Source organism: Melospiza melodia, chromosome 21 (genome assembly GCF_035770615.1).
Source record: "Melospiza melodia melodia isolate bMelMel2 chromosome 21, bMelMel2.pri, whole genome shotgun sequence".
NCBI lineage: Eukaryota > Metazoa > Chordata > Aves > Passeriformes > Passerellidae > Melospiza > Melospiza melodia.
The window spans coordinates 12,245,001-12,269,286 of NC_086214.1; the positions used below are offsets into that span (position 1 = coordinate 12,245,001).

Genomic DNA, 24,286 nt, shown 5'->3' on the forward strand with positions numbered 1-24,286 from the left:
GAGCTGGAGCCTTTTCTCTGCTTTCATGTATCAGCCACTCATAAAACAAAGCAACACCCAAGGGACAGGACTTTCATTAAAAAGGGACATTTCAATTTTCAGTAATTAAGAGCTGAGGCATGCTGATAAATAATGGCTGTGTGGAGCAAAAGCTGGGGATTGCTGAGCTGTCTCGGTGTCTGTCCCACACTGCCCAGCACGGGTGGCTTCTCCCAGAGCCAGAGGAACTCGGCTTCAGGATGGAGAAAACAACTTTAAACTGAGATTTCCAAAGGGAAAATTAGGAGCCCAAGTTTTGATACACCCTGCATGAATAGCCTGTGTTCCCCCTCCAAAGGATCCACTGGGCTATAATGACCCCTTTAAAAAGATAAATGTATTTTTAATAACACTTCAAAGTCAAGGAGCTCAAACAATTTCCAAAATGAACAAATTAAGTTCTTGGAGCCTGACAGAAGAACTCAGATTTCTGACAGATGCTCAATGCTTCAGTTGTGGCTGCAGATTTGCCTGGAGTTTCATCATGAAAAAACCCGAAATGGCCAAATTTTGCCCACTGCATTTACAAGTTTGGGCATTTCAGTCCCTTGCACAAAAAGTCAATACTTGCTCACCTGTCTCAAAATTCCTGTTGGAATTTGAGTGTGTGGCTCCCCCCTCAGCTGCAGAGGGGATTTCACACCTTTTTGGGGTCAGCAATCACTCTCTGCATAAAACCAGCATTTTTCTTAAAAACTCCTGCACAGAGGCTGTGTCTGCACACAAATCCTCCTCACCTGTGCTTGCTGTGATCCCTGTGCATTCAAAATCCTCATAAACCACCCCAAAACCAACCTTTAGCCACAAAACACGGAGCCTGTGCAAAGTGAAATGCCAACAATTCAGGCTAAATAGTTTTCAAGGCTGCTTTGGAAAGCTAAAAATACACAAAACAAATGTAAATTCCACTCCAGTGACGAGCATCAGTGGAAAGATTGTCTTCAAGAATTGTGTCAAAAATGAGAAGTATTTTAAATGATGGGACAGAGCTCTGAGCAGTGATGTAGGAGCCCTTGGCCTCAGAGGTGATGCTAAAACAGTACCTTTGTATTTTCCTGCACTTCCCTTGTTCCTGGGGAGATGAATTCAGTGTCAGACACTGTCACACATATTTTTAAATCGGTTTTGTACAAAAAGTAGGTACTTTGGCAGGGACCCAGTGGTGGGGACCCTCCTGGGCTGCCCCAGGTGAGACCCAAAGAGCTCCTGGATATTTTGGGAATGTTTTGCCCCTCTTGGCTGCTCCCCCTGCCCCTGGAACTGCAGAGGAGCCAGAGCATCCCCAGGGTGGTGTCACGGCCACCCCTCATGTCACACGTGCTGAGCAGCCTGTGACACAGCCCAACCCCAAAGTCCAGTGTGAGCTTACACAAACATCCTCCTAATTTTTATTTTTACCCCTCTGTCTCCCTCCTTTGTGCTGCTCACAACTTGCAGCTGGAACTTCAGCTGTTACAGAGCTCAACTTCTTCATTTTTTTGGCATTCCCCAGTCAGCAAGAAATGTTAAAAGAAATGGTGTCATTTGCTCCTTTCATTTAATTTTACTTAGGAAAACAAACTCCACTAACTTCTAATCTCTCACACTGCTGAGTAATGTCAGCTCCAGGGCCTGAATTTGCAGGATGGGACCCAAAGGCCACGAGCTGAGCTGGGGAAATGGTGCCACATTCCTTGTCACAAGCAAACTCGCCTTGCAATCACCAGTAAAATGTATTTACTTTCATATGAAATTTGGGGAGTTGATTTAAGAGCTCCCTGTTTCACCAAGGTATCAGATGTCAGATGATGCAGGGGTTGCTATGGCAACTCCCCTTTTTATATTGAATAGTAAATGGCCACGAAAAAGCCACATAATTTTATGGTTGCTCCCGGGGGATCACATAACTAATATAAAATCTTGCATTTTAATATATTTTCTGCTTCTTTCTTCCTTCCCTCTATTCTTTCAAAGTGAAAAAGCCTTTGAGTGAGGCTGGCCCTGGTCCCACATTGGGACTCTGGGCTGGAGTGTGACAGCCCAGCACAAAAACCTGACAATCCAGTTTTCTGCATGGAAAAAATGGTGTTTTAATCAAGGGGGCTCTGCAGAATCATCTCAATTAATATTTAGAGCATTAGGTGCTACAAACCATCCCAGACTGAAGGGGTTTTTAGGAATGAATGGGTTGGAGATGCTCCATCAGCTCTGGAGCTGACCCAGCTGTGCTGCCAGGATGTGTCCAGGGCATTTGGGATCACAGATCCCTCTTCTCCCTGCACCCACCCTGGGACACCTCACCCCAAAGGCAGCATGAAAATCACACCAACATTTACAGTGGGAAAGGCCCCTGACATCACCCAGTTCAAGCAAATACAACACTCTGTGCCCACAGGCTCTCCAGCAGCTCAGACAGGAGCTGTGATATTCCCTGAATCCCATCCTGCAGATTTTCCCTTCCAGGGCAGGATTCCCCCTCTGCCCAAGGCAGGCACAGCCCAGCCCCAGCCCCAGCCCAGGCTGCTCCTGCAGGGGAGCCTCCCAAATCCACACTGCCCTGGCAATCTGCACAGAGGGAATCAAAGCAGGCCTGGAAAATCCTGGGAAAAGGTTCAACATGAGCTCAGACAAAAGTTCCTGAGGAGATGGCCAAAGCTGGGCTTTCTGGGTTTGTTCTCCCTCGGTTCCTTTTCATCTGCCATCAGCTGGAATCCATCAGGACACAGCTTTGAGGTGATCCCAGCTCCACTGTGGGGTGGGCAGAGCCCAGGTGTGGCACCCTGGGACACCCCAGGTGTGACCCCCACTGTCACCTCTGCCCTGCCTTCCCCAGGCTGCCTCCCACTCCAAACCTGACCATTTCAGGGTCTGATTCCAGTCCAACTTCACCAAAATCTGCTGCACTGGACTCACACCAACCAGCAATGTAGCAACAAAAAGATTTAACAGACAGAAGTAAATCTTCTTTTCAACCACCAAGCCCACTGGCCACTTCTTCCCCAGGACTGAAATGGAAACCCTGGATCCATCCCTCCCTGTGGAACACACACCATCCCAGGGGACACAGCTCTGCTCCTTTCTTTTCCCCAGCAAACAATGTAAAACCTCACTTTGTAATTTATTTGGGCACCACTATTGCTCTGATTTCCTCAAATGAATGGGTACCAAAAATAAAAGGAAAAAAAGGAAAGGAATTAATTTTTTTTCTTGGATATTCTTTCAGCAGAAGGCTTAGTGATGCTCTGAAAAAAATTGCCTGCAAATTTAGGGGTGGACAAAAGGGGTTTTCCAAGGTTTAAATGGACTGGGAAAAAAGGTGGTTTGGTATTGGGGAAGATTACATATATATATATATATATATATATATATATATATATATATATATATATATATTCTTAAAAATATAAATATTCTTATAAATATAAATAAAATAGACATATAAACATTTTCTTTATATCTAAGAAAAAATATAGATTATTTATACATATAAATGTATATACACACACATATATATATAAATAATATATAATATATAAAATGATTTTTAAAAAAAAAAAATATATATATATAAACCCCCAAAATGTTATACCTAAAAATACAGGAAATTTTTAGCTGAAGATTGCTCTGAGCAGGACAAGAGGGGTGAGGCTGTGTCCTTTTCCCCAGGCAGGATCTCCCCCATCCCTCCCTCCCTGCCTCTCTCTGGTGCTCCCAGTGCCCCGGGTGGGGAAGCTGCTTCCAAGGCAGCACAGAAACCTCCCACCAGCACCCGAGAGGAAACTGCTTGGCCACAAGTCATAAAGCAAACAAATAAAAAAAAATTATGAATCAAAATTAGGGTTTTGCAAGATTAGTAGGACGTGGAGCTAATTAAAAGTGCCTGAGTGCGTCTGACGGGCACAGGCAGAAAAAGACTGATTTAATTAACAGAAAAATGAAAAGGAAACCCCAGGACTAGAGGAAAAATTAAGGCTTTCAGTGATAATCAAATAAAACCAAGTGTGCAAATATTAAATCTGAAGAGAAATAACAAACTCATCAGCATTAATGAGTGAAGCCAGTAAACAGGAGATTTTGGTCAAGAAAAACAGGAATATCACTTCAAATGCTGTTATGAGTGACAGGCCATCTATAATATCCTGTAGCTTTAAACCTCACTTGGTTACATCTCAGAAACTAAAATAAAAGCTTTTTTTAAAAGCAGATAAAGTAATTATGGCAATTAAAAGGCAGCACCAGTGATGGAGTCATTCCCATTTTTCACCTGGAGAACACTGCCAGGTATTTGCCAGGCAGCAGACACTGGGAATGGGGAAGGGATGTGCCACCCTTGCTGGTACTTCCAAGATTATTCTCACCTCTGCAAATGCCCTGTTACTCCCGTGGCATCAGAGAGCAGAGCACCAGCCCTGCCAGAATCCCTCGTGCCCAGGATCACTCACCAGCCCCACATAAATCAGAGGCTCTATCAGGCTGATTATCTCTGCATGTAATGCTTTGAAAATACATAAATTCAGATTTCACTCTAAGCATAGGTGGCTTACAGTGCTTTCTTTGGGATCAGATAGACCTCACTGTAGCTAAACATTACAGTGGCTGCTGATTTCTTAATCCATTTCCAACATGAAGGCTCCTCAGTTGTTAAGCCTGGTGTGAAAGAAGCCTTTCATGGATGAAAAATCCCCCCGGAGCAGAATATACAGCCCACGTTCTCAGGCTGTGCTGTGTGAGCTGGGCACAGCCTTACCTGCCACAAAAGCTGCTCAGCCACAGGGGTTTGAGGCAGATTACAGAGCTCTGAGTTTGTTCTGATATAAAACCTGCTCAGTTTTAGGTGCCTGCATTGACAAATGCCTCCCATGCCTCTGAGTGTAATAATTGACCACAACAGATAACGGGCCAGGCAAGCAGGAGTGGGGATTGTGGGGCTGCAGGAAAGGGCTGGTGGCAGGGAGTGAGGCTTTCCCACATCCCCAGCATGGCAAATAATCTCCAGCCTAATTCCATGGATTGCAGCAAAAGCTTCAGCTCCATAGTTTATTAATTAAGATGTTTATCTTATTTACTTTAAGCCTCAGATGTGCCTCCAGTTATAATCTCCAGGGGCTGCTCATCCCTGATATTGAGCAGCTATTTCAGTGCACAGTCAGGGCATGGATGGATAAATGGGTTCATTTATTGATAAATCATGTGAAATCTCTGCTGCCTGTCTTTCAGGTGAGATCCCTGGCTCAGAGGAGCTGCGCCCCATGCAGGGATGGGGACACTGCAGTGGCCCAGGGTGCCAGGGTGGGTGACCCAGCCCAGCTCTGCCTGGGCAGTTGCCCACACACCCAAAAATGCCCCAGCCAAGGCTGCAGAAATCCTCACTCCACGTGGTTTTGAGGTTTGGAGGAAATCAAAGACAAAAGGAAAGGCAGGCAGGCTGTGCTGGCGCACGGGAAGGCAAACAAACCCTGTGGCTTTTCTGACTTGTTTTTTTAGGGAGCTTTAAGAAAGTGTTTGCAGTCACTGGGAACAAATTCCTAGAAATGAGAAGCTGTTATTATTCCTAACGTAATGCCTTCGTGGGACAGGCCCTGCAGAGCAGAACTGCTCTCAGCCTGAGCTGGTGCAGCCTTGCCCCTCTCCTGCTGCAGAGCCCAGCTCTCCTCCACGGGCACCACAAAAAGGGAAGCACCACATCTCCAAAGCAGAGGATTAATTAATAAGCCTAATGAGGAGCTGGCTGAGGAGGGGTTCAGTCCCATTTAGCCAGGCAGGCTGCCAGTGCCTGAACAGAGCAGCAAACACTTTAAAATAGATTATTTCAGGCATTTTCCCATTAATGTGAGAGGGAAGGTGCTGGGCTGTGGTTCATGGCCCAAGGCACTGAGCAGGGCTCATCTGGAGCCACAGCATGGTGGATATCACCCCAAAACCCAAAGCACTGTCTCACTAGGGAAAAGACAAGCAGGCTGTTCATTGGAAAGGACGAGGGGGTTAAAACCTTGCCTGTTAAAATGCAGCGCTAAAATCTCAGTTAAAAAATGACAAAGTCGGGAAAAGCAAACGTTTAAAGTTGCAAAACCAACACGGCACATCCTGTTTGTTTTACAGCCACATGGCACATCCTGCATGTTTTATGGTTTACATTTTACAGCATAAACAGTCGTATATTAAGCTGCAGAGTTAACCAAGAGGAAAACACTGAGTGAAAAAATGCCACGTGCAAAGCCAGCACCTCGGGATGGCTGTGGCAGCCAAACGGTGGCAGGGGTGGCTCTGTGGCACTGTCACTGGCAGAGCCCTGACACAGGGGTGGCTCTGTGGCACTGTCACTGTCACTGAGAGCCCTGACACAGGGGTGGCTCTGTGTCACTGTCACTGACAGAACCCTGACACAGGGGTGACACTGTGTCACTGTCACTGAGAGCCCTGACACAGGGGTGGCTCTGTGGCACTGTCACTGTCACTGAGAGCCCTGACACAGGGGTGGCTCTGTGGCACTGTCACTGAGAGAGCCCTGACACAGGGGTGGCTCTGTGTCACTGTCACTGGCAGAGCCCTGACACAGGGGTGGCTCTGTGGCACTGTCACTGAGAGCCCTGACACAGGGGTGGCTGTGTCACTGTCACTGACAGAGCCCTGACACAGGGGTGGCTCTGTGGCACTGTCACTGACACAGCCCTGACACAGGGGTGGCTCTGTGGCACTGTCACTGGCAGAGCCCTGACACAGGGATGGCTCTGTGGCACTGTCACTGAGAGCCCTGACACAGGGGTGGCTGTGTCACTGTCACTGACACAGTCCTGACACAGGGGTGGCTGTGTCACTGTCACTGGCAGAACCCTGACACAGGGGTGGCTCTGTGGCACTGTCACTGGCAGAGCCCTGACACAGGGGTGGCTGTGTCACTGTCACTGGCAGAACCCTGCCACAGTTGTTTCATTTCATTTCCGTGGTGCTTCCCCCCTTGAGGGGAGCAGGGAGGGGCTGTGATTAATGACAGCAGCATTAAAGGTGCCGGGGAGCCTTTGAAGCTCACACATGTCTCATGGGGTCAGTAGGGTGGGGAGGGGGTCAGGGCCCAGCACGGGGCTGGGTTATCACCGAGTCCCTGCCAGGGCCCAGCTTTTGGAGGCTCAAAATCCACAAAAAAATCACAAACACTGGCAAAAATTCTGGATTTTAGCAGTGTTTTAAGCTGGTGGAGTCGTCCTGCCTCTGGAGTCAGGAGCTGCAGCTGATTTAGCCATAATCACACTTTCTGGACAGCTTTGGGAGGCATTGGGACACTGACTCCAAATAAAAAGCTGCTCTTTAGAGGCTCAATGCACAATCATTTTAAGCAAGACAGATACATCCCTTCCCACTCTGCACCCTTCTCACAGCCTCCCTTGCCCTCCAAACTGCTGCTGCTTAAAACACCATCAGGTTAAAACCCACATTTGATGACACAAATTAGATTCTCTTACCTTTGGTACAAGGAGGAGCTGATGGCACTAAACCTAAAAGGATTTTAAACTCTCTCTTCCCTTCCTCTCACCAAGGATGGTTTATTTTTACATGACTTCCAGCTCAAATTGTGCAAACCAGACAGGTCTGAGTTTTTATATGCAGTATCTGAGCACTCGCTCTCCTGACAGGCTGCCAGGGCCCTTGCTCTGAGTTATTAAATGCACTGGGGCAGATAACTGTGTGCTCCCCACCTCTCCCCAATACACATGAATCAAGATTTTCCAAATAAAATACTTGATCTTTTTTAGGGCTGCCAAAGCCAGTTGGAAAATCAGGAGTTTATGCAACAGCTTCTGTGAGCTGCATGTACCACGTGCCAGGCTGAAAATCCCACAGCACTGCCTGGAAAGATCCTGGGCAGAAAATAAAACCTCTGTGGGATCCAGCAGGACACAACTGAGCCAGTCATGGCTGCATTTCCAAGAGCAGGGGAAGCACACAGACCCTCTCCCTTTGCTTTAAACACTCCCCCAAAGCACAAAATAATGTTATTCCTTATTATTAAATTAATGATTATCAAATTAATGATTATTGTTGTATCCCACCCGGCATCCCAGACACAAACCCAGCATTTTGAGCCCACCTCCACCCAGGGCCCTTGCAGAATGTCTCTCTTACGTGTCCAAAGGGATCCAGGTGGTTGTTGGTGAGTTTGAGCTTCTGGAAGGACACCAGCTGCCTCATCCAGTGGGCTCCCGTGGCCGGGGAGTCGGGGTGCACGTACAGCCTGCCCGGCATGGCCGGCTCGGCCTTCCCAGCCACCATCCTGGCAACAGAGGGGACACATGGCATCACCCTGGCACCTGCAACTGCTTTTGGTCCTTGGGCTCATCCCAGCACCCCTCCTGCCCGCCCTGGGGGGATGCACTGGGACAGGGGGACACAGGGAGGCCCCTGCTTTGGGATCCCTGTTTCAGCATCACGGGCTGGCAGCGACGCCATCCCCGCTCCCATGTGGCATTTCCTTGGGGCAGTGTCCTCACATGGGCATTGTGGAGACTCTTCTGAGGAGGAAAACTTGTCTGGGTTTTTGGAAATCTTCAAAGAGCCTTCTGCAAAGGGAGATGGCAGAAAGTACCTGTGGGCAGGAGCGGAACTGGTGTGGCTGCACCTTCACAGCTCCCACAGCCTGTCCCAGTGGGAAGGGGCTGCTCCCCACTCTGGCCCAGCTCCCCTTGCCCCACAGCACCACCAACCCTCATGGACACAAGGCCCAGCCATGAGACATCATTCAATGGCAACGCCCTCGGTGCTCCACATTGTTCTCCTCTTATAAAACCCCAATAAAAGCAATATTACCAAAAACAACAGAAACTTTCCAGCAGCAATAAAAGGAAAAGGGGAAACAGCTCTAGGGCTGGCAAAAATTAAATTAAACAGAGTTAAGGACTATCCATCATCTCGTGTTTAATGTCTGAAACACACAAAGTGGCCACCGTGGTGCAGAGACCCTCAGTCCACTCCTCTTACCCAGCGGCATTCCGGGACAAAAGCTCACGGAAAAGGGATTTTTTTTTAACTGGAGCAGCCCTAATGGGCAAGTAAATAATTTCTGCTTTCTGGGATGTCACTGGGCTCATTCCCTGTGAAATTTTCCATTGCTTTTCAGCAGGCAGCAGCCAGGGGAAGGGTTTGGGGAAACCACAGCGAATAGTGGCAGTGAGGGAGGCTGCCGGGCATTTTGTGGGGGGAAATCAAAAGAGAAAACAACACGTTTCCTTTGTCAGAGAGCAAAAATCCCAGCTGCCTCTCGGGTAAGTAACTCTGCTGGGAAAGGCACAGGGAAAGGAAGAATAACAGAAGAGAATCAGGGCTCTGAGTGAACCACCCCATATTTCGTTTTATAGCTGCTCTCCTAAAAGCAAAATATTACTATAGAAGAAAGGAATTTAAAACTTTTCTGGAGTCACACAAAGACCTAATTTTGAGGGCCAAAATGGACCATTAGGTCATCCTGTCCAGCCTCTGGTACAAGGCAGGCTGTGGCTTTACCCTCCTACACTGCACACAGCCAGATAACCCGTGCTTGGCCTAAAGCATCTTCTCCAAGAAAACTCCCCAGCCTAGAACACTTTGGGATGGACAAGTCACCACCCCAGCAGCACTTTTTTTCCAGCAGTTAACCACCCAGCCTGTTAACAATATTTCATTTTATATTTGTCTGGTTTAAACTTCCAGCCCTGGCTCTCGTGTCCATCACTGCTCCACCAAAGAGAGCTCTGGGATGTTGGCAGCCCTCCTGTGGGAAGGTGTTTCTGTTGGTTTCTAAGTTTGCACAACAAATGGTTGATCCAATTGCAAATTTCTTATGGAAAAGCAGGCAAACAGAAGTGTTGTCTTACCATTTGTTGTCACAGAATTTGTAGCGGTGGTCGTCGGCCGGGACGATGTCGATCAACAAAATGTATTTGGTCTTGGGGTTCATTCCAGTCACTTTGACCTTGTAACTGGGGAACATCCTCCTTAGGGAAAGCAGAGGGTCACCACGTTAGTGAGGGGTGCAAGCACTGGAACTGATGGAAACTTGGAGCAGCAGCCCAAAAAGCAGATCCACCATCAGAGGGATTCATGCCAGGACATTGTTGGTTCTTGTTCATACCTGAATTAAACTCTCTCTTTCCAGAGCGTGTGCCAGTGCAAAAGTGGGCACAAATTTTGATAAGGGTTTAGGGAAGGGGGCTGTGGGCCAGTGCCAGGAAAAGGAGGGTGCAGAGAGAGATACAGGGGGGTCAACACATCCCTGTTTGTGGGAGGCCTGGACAAGGAGCCCTCACTTCTACAGGAGGCTCTGCCTGGCTTATGGCAGCACCAAAATTGCAGATTTCTTGCTGCTGTGGAAGTGTTTGAAAAGTCTGGAGACATGACTGCCTTTCAGAGGAAACAGAGCACAGGTTTTGTCATCCAAATGATCCCAATATCCACCAGGTCCCACCACTCCTCCTGTGTTCCCTCCAACAAATAGAACTGAGGATCTGCAAAGCCTGAGGGAAACAAAGGGTTAAACCCTGAGGTGGTGCAGACAGGCTCCTCTGGCATTCCCAGATTTCCCAAATTCACAGCACACCCCTTAAACCTTGCTGGAGCCTGGCAGAGCTTCCCACCAAAATGTGCCTGTCCCACTGGCTCCAGCAACCAACACCAAACTAGAGCATCCCATAAACCAGTGCATCACAGAGAACACTGACATGCCTTACAGTTCTAAAGACTCTTTGTGATATTAAATGATACTTTTTTATAAAGCTATTGCTGTGAAAACAGCCGGTTCCCTCCCAGTCCAGCCCTGCAATCCAAAGGAGAGGGCCCTAATGGATACTGACACTGCCATGGGCTTCCCAATCCCCCGAGGCCGCATCAGCAGCCAGGATTTGCAGGATTAGGCACTTCACATCCTCAGAATAACTGTTTTCTTGGCTCCATCTTCCCCACCTCCTCCTCATCCAGTAAAAACACCCGAGTCAATAGAGCAAACTGGCTCACCACAGCCCTCCAGCCAGGACACAAAGTTCTCCTTCCACAGGGGATGGAGGATGAGAATTGCCACATCCCAGCCTCGTTCGAATTGCGTGAATTAAGATGGGCCCAAATCCTGATGTCATTTCTCCATCAGACATCAAGGCCACTCTGTCCCCCACTTTATCCCTCTTTTCCTGAGCTGGTCCAAGTCTGCAGCACCATTTTGTCGCTGCTTGGGGAGAAGGCAACAAAATGGGCCCTGTTCAAAATCCTTTCAATTGACTCTTTTAACCGCCCTGCATAAATTCCAGATGTTTACCATGTAATTAGCCTGGACTAAAAAGGGGTGGTTTAGCAATGTCCCTCTTTGATTTTCATTCATAAACTCTGCACTCCTCTTAACCTTGTCCTCCTACAGGTAAGCACCTGGGTAAATACAGTAGGACATTTCAATTTGTGAATACACAGCCCAATTCACACATCGAAAAAAATTGTATAAGGAATCCAATCTGAATGCCAAGATTTTTTTTGATTAGGCCTTAAAATGGCATTTTAAAATGAAACAAAAAAGAAAAAAAAGAAAATTTAAAAAAGAGGATAAAATTATTTAAAAACATAAACGAAATGAACACAATTTGACAGTATCATACCTGCACTGGGGATTTTTATAACATTGAGCTTCTGAATTTCTTTTTCCCTCAATCATTTCATTTACTGTAGAACATCCAAGCTGCTAAAGTAGCTGAACTGATATATTGTAAATGTTAAGTGCTTTTTTAATGGCATTTAAAATTAAGCTTCAGCATATGGAGTTCATATAGCATGGACATGCCTGAGTTTATAATGTTCTTTAGTATAGCCCTCTAAAATAAATACAAAGAGCCAAAGTACTACTATAATATATACAGCTGAAATTCTTTAAGGATAACAAATGGGGACTCACATCTGATTGAAGGTGTTGCTTAACTTGCAAACCACTCACTATCTCGCAGTGGTAGCATTGTGCTCAGCAGTCCACAGACCCAGCTACAACCAAGTTTGCCAACTCTCCACATTCTTTTCCAGGAAAACATGGGTAGATTTTAGTAATTTGGCTGTGCACGGACATTTCATCATTATTATTAGCTGCTGCATTTTGGCCTTAAAGAAAAAATATGCGACTAATGTGCTGTCCAGGGACTTGTCAGTTTAATTTTCTTAATGAAAACATATTTCTCAACCCCTTGGCAGAGGCTCGTTTAGTAAATATCTCTGCAATATGATACAAACATGGGTTGTGCATCTCTGATGGGAAGGCATGACAAACCCGAGAGCTGGGGCCAAGGAAATGCAGTCATAGAGATTGAATTAAAATGAAAAAAAGAAAGCAAGAGACAGCACCTAACATCATGTCCTGGCCCTTATTAAAAGTCCCATTTTTAAGAAGGGAGCAGAACCCCCCGGTGGAGCTGCACCAGCCCTGCTACAGTGGCTCTATAGAGCTCCCTGGGAAGGGGCCAGGAACCTGCCTGCTTCCCCAGATTTACTACAGGTCAGTGGAGCTGCTCAGAGGCACGAGGAGCCGCGGCTCAGCAGCAGCCTTGCCCGCGCAGCCCCTCCGGCAGGCCGGGGCAGGCAGAGCCCGGCGGATGGGCGGCTCCGGGGATGCTCCGCTCGCCCGGCTCCCGCACAATGGGCTGTTTCATCATCCCTTGCTCGGGGACCGGCAGAGGCACAAGAAGCACCCAGTGCTGCAATAAAACTTGCCAAAGTCTTGCCAAGCTCTGGGAAAGCTCAGCCCGGCTTTGGTGGGAGGTCTGAAGCAAGAGCCGGGCAGATCTCTGTTTTATCCACCCTGCTTCCCACACGGCTCCAAACCGGGCCAGAGCATTGCTGTGCAGAAACTGGGGACAAAAACTGGGAATTTGGGGCTTCTGGGGAGTGTGTGCAAGCAGGTGACACCTGATGCTCAGGGCACCCCTTGTGCCAAGGGCAGCTGCAGCCCTGCCTGGGCAAACGGGACTCAGTGAGGTTCAGTGATGGGCACCAGTGCAGCACAGATACACTCAAGTCTGGTGAAGTTTGAGCCACCAGCACTCAGGAGATTCATTGCAGCAATTCCTGGCCCCATCACCTTTTGCTCAGACCCAAAACCTGTTTGGACACAGTGTCCATGGGCTGCAGCAAATGCTCTGAATGTGCCAATGACAACACCATCCCTGGAGTGGGGATGTCCAGCACTGGACCCATTTCCTCCCAGTTTATATTCCTGTTTTTGAAATCCACACCGGGTGTGTGTCCAGCCCAGCACAGGCCTCAGGTGGAGGCAGCAGGGTCACTCAGGGAGCAGAGCCCAGCAGCAGCCCCACAGCTGCCCTGCCCACCCAGGGACCAGCCACGAGCCCTGGAGCACCCAGGGATGCACAAGGGACTCAGCACAAGCAGCCAAGCACCAGCCCCAACAGCCTCTGCAAAACACCAAAATTGACAGGACTCCAGCTTTAGGCACATTCAAACCCATTTCTCCCTCCCTCCAGCTCCAGCCAGAGCAGAAGGGACCATCCAGGCTCCTCAGCCCTATCCTGAGGGTCTCCTGCTGGGTTTAGTGGCTCTGTCAGGCACATTCCTGTCCCACCCCTGCACTGGGACAAAGGGACAAAGTGCTGCTGTGCCATGGCAGCAGCTCTCACTGCCCTTCACAAGGCAACACTTAAATCAGATTTTATGTTCACAAAAGAAAGGCACCCTCAAAGAAAGCAATCATGGGGGAAAGGCTGCGGTGCCTCCTGCGTGAGCAGGACACCCCCCGTGGCATTAAAACCCCACAGTCACTGAGTGATGCCCAGGGGAGGGCAGAGGGGCCGAGCCTGGCACTGGGACCGTGGGCAGTGGGAGCAGGGCTGGCATCACCAGAGCTTGGCACCACACTGCCACAGCCTCAGCTAAACCCTTCCCTGCAGATGAAATGTAGCAAAACCAGTAAAAGCCAGGAAAATAAACAAGCAGCACAATTCCACAGGCCTCCCAAGCTTCAAAGATGATGTGCTAGTGAATTATTTGTTCTGATAATGAAGCAGTCACTGCTTAGCTAAGTTTATGCTAGGCACATTTTATCTCTACATGATATTCACAAATTGTTTTAAAATGAACTGTTAGAATAAGCATCTCTTGTTTATTTATTTATACTATTACTATCCAATCCCCTTAAATGTGGAGCAGTTGCTGACATGGAGCCAAAGCTTCTATTATTGTTCAAACAAAGTTTAATTGATGTGTAATTGGCTGGTTGGGTTGGAAGTGAGAGATAAGAGAAAAGCTTTGCTTTTCTTTGGGGCAGCAGTTCCCAGCCTCTCAGGCTCTCCAGCCTTGGCCTCTCTGTGGGCATCTCACGTGTGTTTCAATGCCCAGATGAGCAGGTCTGGTTGATCCTGGAGGGATGGGTGGCTGAAAGTCTCCCATATCCATCCAAATCTTATTTTTGGGCTGGGGATGGCAAACCAGAAAAGTGGAATCAGAGCTGAGTGAAGAGCTCAGATACTCACCTGAACAATGACTGTGCTGTGCCACAGTGCACATCAGCAACAAACCCTCACTGCCCTCCTGCTCACCAGGATGGAATCTGACCTTCACTTAGATGCCAACACCATTCCTGATGTCCCTGTGGATGCATTGGCTGGGAGGGGATGTCTCTGACCAGCACAGGGCAAGCAGGGAATTCAAACAGTATTTCCATAGAGAAAACTGCACAGAACCAGGACACCTGAGCAACCCAAGCCATGCCTCACCAAAGGCTGCCAGTGCTCTCTGAAACCCATGGATTTATGAGGATTGGTACTCACTGCACGTCCCTGAGGTGTGAATGGTCCTTCAGATACCACTGAGTGCTTGCTTCTGTCTTTTCAAGGGGATAAAAACATCCTCAAGCACTTCAGCAGCTCAGCAGCTGAAATTCTACTTTTTAAGACAATAAGACAAAGATTTCAAAAGACAGACAGAGATTTTACAATCCTTGCTTTTGGGATGGTCAAGTAAAGCAGTGACTGGAGTTTTGGAACTCCGGTGCTGTGGTGAAAGGTTGTTTTCTGATCCTCAGGTTGTGAAAGGATCAGAAAACAACTGCTCACTCAACATCTCAACATCTTGGCTAACAAACCATGTCATGGCTGAGCAAGCACCTCCTCAGAACCTGCTGGGCATGCTGAGATGCCTCCAGCAATGCTTCCAGAACACCAAGGCAGGTGAACACCTGCATCCCTGATAATGACTCATGTGGCCCCAAACTCCTCCTGAGACTTGGCCATGGCTGCTTGAGGATGTTCTCCTTGTCTTCACTGTTAGAAAGGAAAAGAATGGTGTGCAGAGCCTCCAAGAACTATGTCTCCATTCTGATGACCTTTCTTCATTTTTTTCCAATTTCCCTTCTTTCGACAAGTATTTCTTCCACTGACTTAACGCATCTTTAAAAAGAATATTCTCCAGGGCAGATTAAAACAAATTTGGGGATGTCAGCTGTTTCTTTTAGCCTTTTAAATGGCATTTCCTTTTTGATAGATTCTTGCTTTCAGAAAATACTTTAAAGAGATCAAAGAGTTTTTCAACAGGGTCCCATTTTCCCAGTGTATCCTAAGCCTCAGTCCCTTATTTCTCTTATCACCCACGCCACTCCGTTATGACGCTCTGTATACAAAGTAAGAGCAGTTAACTTTGAAGTGCTGGATTAGCCCATGCCAGATCCTTGCCTCAGAATAACAAACAATACAGGTTCAACAGGAGTTCTCATCAGTAGTTCATTTTTCAGCCCCAAATTCACTGTCACTAACACAAGCAACATTGAACTCTCAGTCTATGGGCAGATAGCAGAGATTTATCTGGTGGCAGGACCATGACCTAGTGATGAGAAGGTCAGACAGTTAAGGGATTTTTATATTTTGGAATGGCGAGGTTGTATTTTTTCCTTCTGGCTAGCACATCTCATTTTTAAATAAAACATTGTTTCTCACATACTTGAGAACTTGGTGAGCTGGATGGCTGCTTTCATGGTCTAGAAACATTTCCTTTCTTTGCCCCATGGTGACTCCAGGCACGGGCAGGCTCCTGGCCATGGGCTGCTCCTCTGGGCTTTCATTTTGCTGCAGCTCAAGTTGAGCAGAGAAAGTCCCAACGTGCAGGAGGATGGGAGAGGTGGCACCAGCAGCACAGCACAAAGGTACCTCAGAGAGAACCTGGTCACCAACAGCATTTCAGGGCAGGTTTGCTCCCTGTCCAGCCCAGCTGCCTGGCCATGGGCTGAGGGAGGAGCTGAGGCAGCCTCGGCACTGCTGGAGCCACAGCCCCGGTGTCCAGGAGCCTCTGGGGCAGCAGCAGAGCCCCAGCAATGGTTGGGACCTTCCCCAGCTGATCTGGGCTTGACCAAAGCCTCCCCTCACTGTGCCACAGCACAAGGACAAGCAGGGAAAGCTTTGGGAACACCCTTAGCTGTGAGCATCCCATGTCTTTAAACAGCAGGGATGAAGAGAGAAGTGGATGAGGAACCAGACCCCCATCCCTGCCCTCCTCGGCGTGCACAAGCTCTGTCTCCCCTGCCAAAGCTGTCTGACAGCTTCAGCAGCACAGCCAAGAGCCATTGGAGTTCACTCCTGCTTTTTCTCTAAAAGCAGGAGTTTGCCTGAACAGGATAATTCCAGGACCCCAAATTTAGGAGCAAGCAGATCAAACATTCCTCAAATATCTATTTTATTTCTATGTTTTATATTGACGGTTCACATTCCTTCGCTGATCTCGGATATTAAGGTTTGCTTTTGAATCAAAAAACATCAGTAGAAATTCTTGTAACTGCCTCAAAAGATTCTGGACAAATATTTCCCTTTAATTGTAACGAGAACTGGGCATCCATATGCCCTACAGAGCCATGGAAAATTTAACTTTTAAAGGATTATTCACACAGGAAAGCTGCACCAGCTTAGCCAAAGCATTTATACTTCTTCAGACCTTGATGTCCTAAAAACTAGTTTTATTTTGGTTTACTAAAGTTGATTGGGAACAGATTTTTTTTTAAGAAAACTGAAATAAGCCACTTTTAAAATGAAACCTGAACATCTAGAGGGGATTTGGGTCTTTTCCGCACGTGCAAGACGCTTTATCAATTCTATTTTTTCCCTCTGCAGCATTTTCCTACATATGCTTCTTAAAACCTGCTACCATAGAGACCAAAGCTGGCTTTGTACCTGTGCACACCCTGCACTCCAGCCAAAACTCAAATTCAGTATCTCGAGCCTCCTGCTTCGCCTCAGGGGCAGTTCTGCTGCCACAGAGAAATGACACATTATTTTCTCTTCAGGAGCTGCTCACAAAAACTTGACCAGACACCCTATGAACTGGCATTTTTTTACTGATGAAACAGAAACTTTATCAAATTGTTTATCCTTGGCAATACCTGGATAGAAATCACAATGCTGCAAAGACTGGCACCTTGGGAAAAAAACCCTAGGGAAGAGCAAAATAAATAATCTAACAGAAAGAAGAAATCCTGAGCCAGGAAAGCTGTGGAAGCAAAGATTAACTTCCAGCAGAAATAAAGCCTGAAAGATGAGATTTCACAAAGAATGGTTTGCCACGAGCTACAAAAGAATCTACAATTGTTCAGTCAAATAATAGCACATAAAAGTGAGAGGAAGAAATCGGAAAGCCAGATTTATAACGAAATCCCTCATTTGCTTTCTGCTTTCCCCACCCCTCGCACAATTTCACAAGTGTGGAATTCCTGAGATCCCGCAGGAAAGGTGTGCACCCTGCTAGGACACAGCGATGCCCCCACAGCAGGGCGGCCAGAGGGGAGGAATCCAGATGTGCAGCTGCATCTGCATCCTCTAATGCACCCCGTGCCCTTCATCAGCGTCTAGATTGATTTGATTAATTTCATTTAACAGGATCTCACCCGCTGGAACTTTTCAATGGATTTTTAGGGTATTTTTTGGTTCTGTAGTTTTTCTGGGAGAAGGGATTTCTTGGTTGGTTGGTTGGTTTGCTTTTGGAGCGGTTTTTGTTTGTTTTAACAAACACATATATATAAATACACACGCACGGGAAAGTTTGTGAACAGTCATTTCCAAAAGCAGGCACTCACAGCTGGCTGTGGGCGCTGGGTTCATTCCCCCATCCCTGAAATGGGCTGTGAGCAGGGATGGGGACCGGGAGCGGGGACCGGGAGCGGCCGGGGCTCCGCGGAGAGAGGATGCTCAAACAAGAGGGGTTCCCTCCGAGGAAAGGGGCTGCTCAAACAACGGGATTCCCTCTGCCTCCCGAGAAACCTGCCCTGCAAAACGCCCCTCGAGACGGGCAGTGCCCGAAGGGATCCCCCGTGCCCGCTTTGCCTCTCGTTCCCCCCGGCTCGGGCAGCCGCGGGTACCCAGGGCAGCGCCGGGGATGGGCAATCTCTGCACCGCAGACTGCCAGCCCTTTAAAACCACCAGCAGATAATCCTCCGGAGGAGAAAAGCGGAATTAGAGCAAACCTCAAAGAGGAGGAAGGAGAGGAAGGCTCTGAGTGATGGAGCCGGCGCCCATCCCGCTGCCACGGGCGCTCGGAGGGATCCGAGCGCTTTTCTCCAAAGTTCAGGGAACTTTGCTAACATAAACTTTTAATCTTTTGATGATCCTTTTAATATAAAATAATCTCTTTTTTCCCCCTCCCACAATGAAGCAGTCGGACATTAAAAAGATAGCGAGTGCATTTTAAAGATGTTTCCACTTTATAAATCAAACTTTCTTGGCAACAACATGATTTCTATTTCAATGCTGAGCTTGCTGTGTTCTCCTAATATCTCCTACAGATCAGTCCTAAGAGGGAGTAATAATCCCCTAAAGTAATTCTCAGCCCTAAATTCTCGATAATTTATAGTTGGCTCGTTCCGTGGAGCTCCACAAAGAACGAAACAAATGACTCCCCCTTTCTCCCCCAACCAAGTTATCAATATTTGCCTTGTTTATACAAAAAAAGCAATTTTACACCATTGCCATGGAATTAACGCTTCCGCTGAGATTTACATTTCCTCCCCATTGAGTGAACTTGTCATTAAAGTCACTCTCTTTTTTTGTTGTTGTTTGAAATTTAAAAATCAGCCCTCCATTTCTTTTCGTTTTTGCCCCTTGAGGTCAGACAGACCTACATTTAAGTGATTTCAACTAACGGCATTCAGGGGCATCTCTGTGCCTGCTGGGAGGGGGATTAGAGTCCTGATTAGTGCCTGCAATTAGCCGCTTTCCCTCTTTCCACACCCCCCCAATGCTAAATGCAAGTGCACACAAATCTCCATTAACCATCGTTTTTTTAATTGGCTCAAGAGGAGGTTTATTATTGCGACTCTCTATTTAAAAAGCCTGGGTAAAATAAAATCTGCATGAAGTAATAATTTTCATTTTGTCCTTTGCATGGGGATTAGCAGCAGACTGCAGCTCGTGGGCTGCCCTGCCCTCAGCACGGCCACGCGTGGCATCGCTGTGAACCGGGACTCGAGGCATTTCAGTTGTTCTATTTTCATGCTAATTATTTTGTGTGTTTTTGCTGTCGGTGCTGCGGCAGAGCCCAGCCAGGCCGGGGAACCGAGCCGGGTCTGGCACCGGCGGCAAAGGGGCTGCGAGGCTGCTAAAAACACCGATAAAAGCCCTCGTCCTGGATTTTGACACCATTTGCAGCTGAATCCAGTGAAAAAAAATAATATTCTTTTGTTCCGTGTTATTCATCAGCGTTTCAGCCACTTCTTTCATTATTTTTTCTAAATTTAAAACCCTTCATGATAAAAAAAAAATTAAATTATTTTAGCTCGATGGTGCTGCACTGAATTTCACTAATGGTGAGTTTGACTCAATAACGTAAAAAACCTAAATTTTTGTACATCTTGTGGTCTATCCCACCTCCTGAAAGGTGCACTGCCAGCCCCACCGGACAAGGAATGTGGGACTGAGCCTTGTCCATCTGGAGCTGTTTAAACAAGCCACGTTCAGACTTCCAGAGAGATAACATGCACGTTTGGGATGCTTAGGGTCCAGAATTTGGTACAGATATTACACATCTCCACAGGCACACTCAGATACTATAAATTAAGGGTGAAATATCTGAGGTCTTGATCCCCTCATCCGAGCTGACTTAGGGAGCAGACCCATCCAAATGAAGCCGGCTCTTCCCATCAGCAGACGCTGCAGAACAAGCACTGGGATTTTATACGCCAAAATAAGGTGCGAAAAGGACAGAGTTACCTGCACCACCACTCCACAAACAGCCACAGAGCAAATAAATGGAAGATTTCTGGGACATACACCCCCTCTCCAGCGGGAATAATGGGAATTTCTTGCTTATTAGAGTCCAACTTCCCTACACCAAGCAGCACTGCCGGGATGGGGGAAAGCAGAGGGAAAGTGCTCAAATCAATCCCAAAAATCCAACGCCGAGGGTTGGGTTCTGGGTCTCACAGTGGGAGCAGCAAACAGGGGAGAAAAGTCACACACACACTCCATGAGCACCCACGGCCGCTCTGCACGAAGGATCCGAGACCACAGAAATAAATACTGCACAGAAATTATTTGTGGGGTTTTATTCTCTGTTTTCTCCCCGTTGTTTGAGTGCCTGGCTGCACAGCTCGCTAGCACGGTGTAAAACAGCAGCGGCAGGGCAGGCAGAAGCGCTGAGCCGTGCTGGAGTTAAATGTTAACGCCTCAGTTTTCCTCCCCAGCAGCAGCGAGGTGAGCCCGCTGCCGCAGAAGCCAAGGGCAGATACTTTGGTGCCCACAGTGACACCCGGCTAATTTTCTCGGGAATTAACTGATTCCCGAGCTGGTAATGGTCTGAGGTTTAATTCTGATTCTTAATTTTCTGGCATTTATTCTGCCTTCTCCCACCAGAGCAGCCCGGGCAGAAAATGAGCCCTGAGCAGGGGCAGGGCTGAGTTCTCTGGGCAACTGAAGCCTCTGGTCTCCCTTCCTGGGTGTGCACACTGAGGGGGCTTTGTTTTGATAAAAATAATTATTTGTTTCCAAGGGAAAACAGATGATTTTTTTTTATCCAGAAGTGGCACCCTTTTCTCTTTCAGTTTTGAGATTAAAAGGACCTTCGTACTGCTAAAACTTTGGTGCAGAGTGTCCCAGCACAGGTCTTAGTGCACAGCACAGAAAAGGGAAAGGGGGTTTTCTTTGTTTTGGAAAAAAACCAAAACATCATAATTACGCTAATTTCCTAATTTAAAAATAATTAAAAAAAAAAAACCTTACCAGAGAGAATCAGGACTAAACGTTTCAAACAACCCCACAACATTTTCTCGCATCTACATTCCAACTCCCACACTCAAACACATATACAGTTTACACTGAAAAAAAAATGATCTTACTGAAATCTGCAATCACAATAATATTTTTTAAATGCCACTGATTGTACCAACTCTGCAAAACCCAGTCTTGGCAAACAGGACATTTCATAGAGATCAGAAGCAATACATGTTTGCAGGGAATTTTCACTAACCTGCCTGCTTTGGTTATTATCATTTCCGTGCCAGCTTCATGAAATTTCTTCCATAGCTCCTTCTCATGGAGATAGACTTTGATATTTTCTATTGTCTGTAAAAAAAAATAAGATCATGAGAACAGCAAGAAACGATGGAGGAAACGTGCGAGGAGGGCTGGGCAGGGCCGGGGAAGGGCTGGGGACACTCAGGGCCCGCGCTGCAGCCGAGGCTCCGGGCGAAGCCACCAGCCTGAGCGGGAGGAGGATGGAGTCTCAAAAATTCCACTCTCCTTTGCCAAAAATAAGAGAAACAAATGGAGGCCGGTTTTAATTGCAGACTTTCACAACCAGGCAGGACACTGCGGCTAAATGGATTTTTTTTCTTTTTTTTTTTCTTTTTTTTTCTTTTTCCTCGGGGGGAAAAAAAGTCTTTTGGGGTAGACTCGCCCTAAGCCTCCCAAAAAACGGGGACAGGAGCAGCCGCAGGGATAACGGATCCGCATCCAGGGCCGCGCTTTGTGCGTTCCGCGGGATGCCGGGGACATCGCATCCTTGTGCGGAGCGAAGGCACAGAAACCGCGTTTATTCAGGGGTGGAAAACCCGCAGTGAATTCCGGGCCGGGCCGCAGCCCCGGGAGGAGCGGGGCGGCTCCGCCACGGGTCGGGCCCTGCCGGCCGCGGCTCTCAGCGCTCGGGTTCGCCTTTTACCGACAGCGGCCCGGGGCGGCCTGCTACGGACAGGGAAAATAGAATTATAACAGTCAAAAATGAAAACAAATAAAAGTGAAGAAAAATGGGCTTTCCTCGCAATCCCTCCCCGCGTCGTGGCCGGGGGAGATGGATGCGCGGTGTCGGGCCGGGGTGATGCAGCAGGGCAGGACGCGGGGCCGGCCGGACGGAGCGTACCTGCTCGGGGTCGGGGAGCTGCGGGCTGCTGAGCGGCGTGCTGCTCCCCCCGGCTACGCCGAGGACGGGGGAGCCGGCGGAGGTGTCCGCATGGCCGGGCGCGGGGGCTGTTGGAAACCCTTCCTCGGTTTCAGACAGGCTTTTCTCCTGGAGCATTTCCTTAGGGGAAGAGAGGGTCAATGTTAGCTCGCAGCACCGGGGACCACGTCCTGCCCCTCGCCCAGCCCCGGGCACAGCCACCTGCGAGGTCAGGCCCTCCCGGGCCGGCCTTGCTCGCTCCTCGGGCGGCGGCACTGCGATGTGACACCGCGGGCCCCGGGGGAAGCCGCTGTGCCCGGCTGAGCCCCCGCGGGGGAGCCGCCCACGCGTGAGGCCAGGGCAGCTCAGCTCTGATGTGGCCGTAGCCCCCAGCCCCGATGGTTTCTCCCCTCCGGTACCCGTCGGGAAGGGCGGCCAGGCCCGGTCGGTCTCTCTGCCCCGTCCCGTCGGGGCTGCGGGGGCTCCGCGCTGAAGAGCTGCGGCGGAGCCGGACGGTGTAAACAGGGGGAGTGCTGGGCTCCGAGATAAAAGGGCCCCTCTTAAACTTGGACGGAGACTGGGAAAAGCCAATAAAGATAAGGCCTGACAGCTCCGCCGGGGCTGCCGCGCATCAACGCCGACTTTTACAGCGCGGAGGGACGCGGCCGCCCGCCCCGCCTGACGGACAGACAGACGGACGGACGGACGGGCAGCGGCGGTGCGGAGGGGGAGCAGCTCCGAGGGGCTGCGGGGTGCCGGTCCCGGGGACCGAAAGCGGCGCTGGCCGCAGACCCGCGGCCCCCGAGGGTCCTGAGCCCGGCCCGCAGCCCCGGCGCCTGCCCCGCGCCGCCAAGGCCGAGCCGCTCTTCGGGACAGCGGCTGTGAACGGGGAGAGAGGGGCTGGGAGCCCAAAGTGCAGCTCCAGCAGAGCTCCAGGGAGAGCGGGACTGGCACCCCAAAGTGCAGCTCCAGCACAGCTCCGGTGAGAGCGCGGCTGGGACTCCCAGCTCCATTCGCACCAGAATTCCAGGGAGAGCTCCCGCCGAGGAGCCGGACAGCCAGCCCGGCTGTGTGCGAGCGGACACACATACCCCAGCGACCAGCCGCGATCCCCGGGGCAGGGAGCACCGAGCGGGGAGCACGGTACGGGACTCAATGACCTGAGAACGCCACCGGTCCCTCCGCCCGGGGCTCGGGGTGCCGGGACGGAACAGCCCCAGCCGAGGGGCGCGGATGTGTCCCGGTGCCCAACCGCAGAGCGGAGCCGGGTGACCGGGAGGGCACAGGTGGGAGGGAGGCGTCCGCGGCGAAGCCCGAGGGCAAGGCTCCAGCCCGGACCGGTGCTCCCGGTAGGTACGGAGCAGGTTGGCTGGCGGGGAGCAGCAGGGAGCAGCGGGGAGCAGCGGGGCAGGCTGGCGGCTGTGTCCCGCCCAGGCAGGGGCTCGGCGGGCTGCGGGGAGCCCCGCGCCCTTGGATCCCCCGCTCCCTCCCGTCCTTCCCCCCGCACCCCGGGAACTCACACGGCCGGCCGAGGGGCAGGAGGCGCAGCGGGGGGCTCCGGGCTTGGCCTGGGGGCGGCTGCGGCATGAAGGGCATCCGCGGGGTGCTCAGGCCGGGAGCGGCTCCGCGGCCCCCGATGGCAGCGGCGTGCGGAGCATCCCCCGCTGCGCGGATTCACTTTCCCTTGATCTCGGCGGAAAATGTTCCATAAAGATCCAGTTTGGGGCCTTTCGACTCCCTCCCTCTTTGTCTCCCCCCCCCTCCCTTTTCCTTCCCCTCCTGTTGCTGACGTTGCCGCTGTCAATCACGTCCCCTTACACCGACTCTGGCCCGCTCCGCCCGGCCCGGCTCGGCCCGCCCGGCCCGGCCCCGCGCCCGCCCGACGGTCGGCACCGGGGGGCACCGGCGGGGGCAGCGGCCGCCC

The 24,286-nt window shown here is 49.7% G+C and overlaps 1 protein-coding gene across 1 annotated transcript in view; it reads right to left on the reverse strand.

Annotated features, from left to right (window-relative positions):
* Positions 1-23,947, reverse strand: part of TBX4 (T-box transcription factor 4) — a 35,084-nt gene extending 11,137 nt beyond the window's left edge. The window contains exons 1-5 of the mRNA XM_063173933.1: positions 23,883-23,947; positions 22,345-22,503; positions 21,457-21,551; positions 9,861-9,980; positions 8,137-8,284 (exon numbers count right to left, since the gene is read on the reverse strand). Of these exons, the coding sequence (XP_063030003.1) occupies positions 8,137-8,284; positions 9,861-9,980; positions 21,457-21,551; positions 22,345-22,500 (519 nt within the window). The 5' untranslated portion in view covers positions 22,501-22,503; positions 23,883-23,947. The remainder of the gene's footprint in view (positions 1-8,136; positions 8,285-9,860; positions 9,981-21,456; positions 21,552-22,344; positions 22,504-23,882) is intronic.
* Positions 23,948-24,286: the final 339 nt, after the last annotated feature.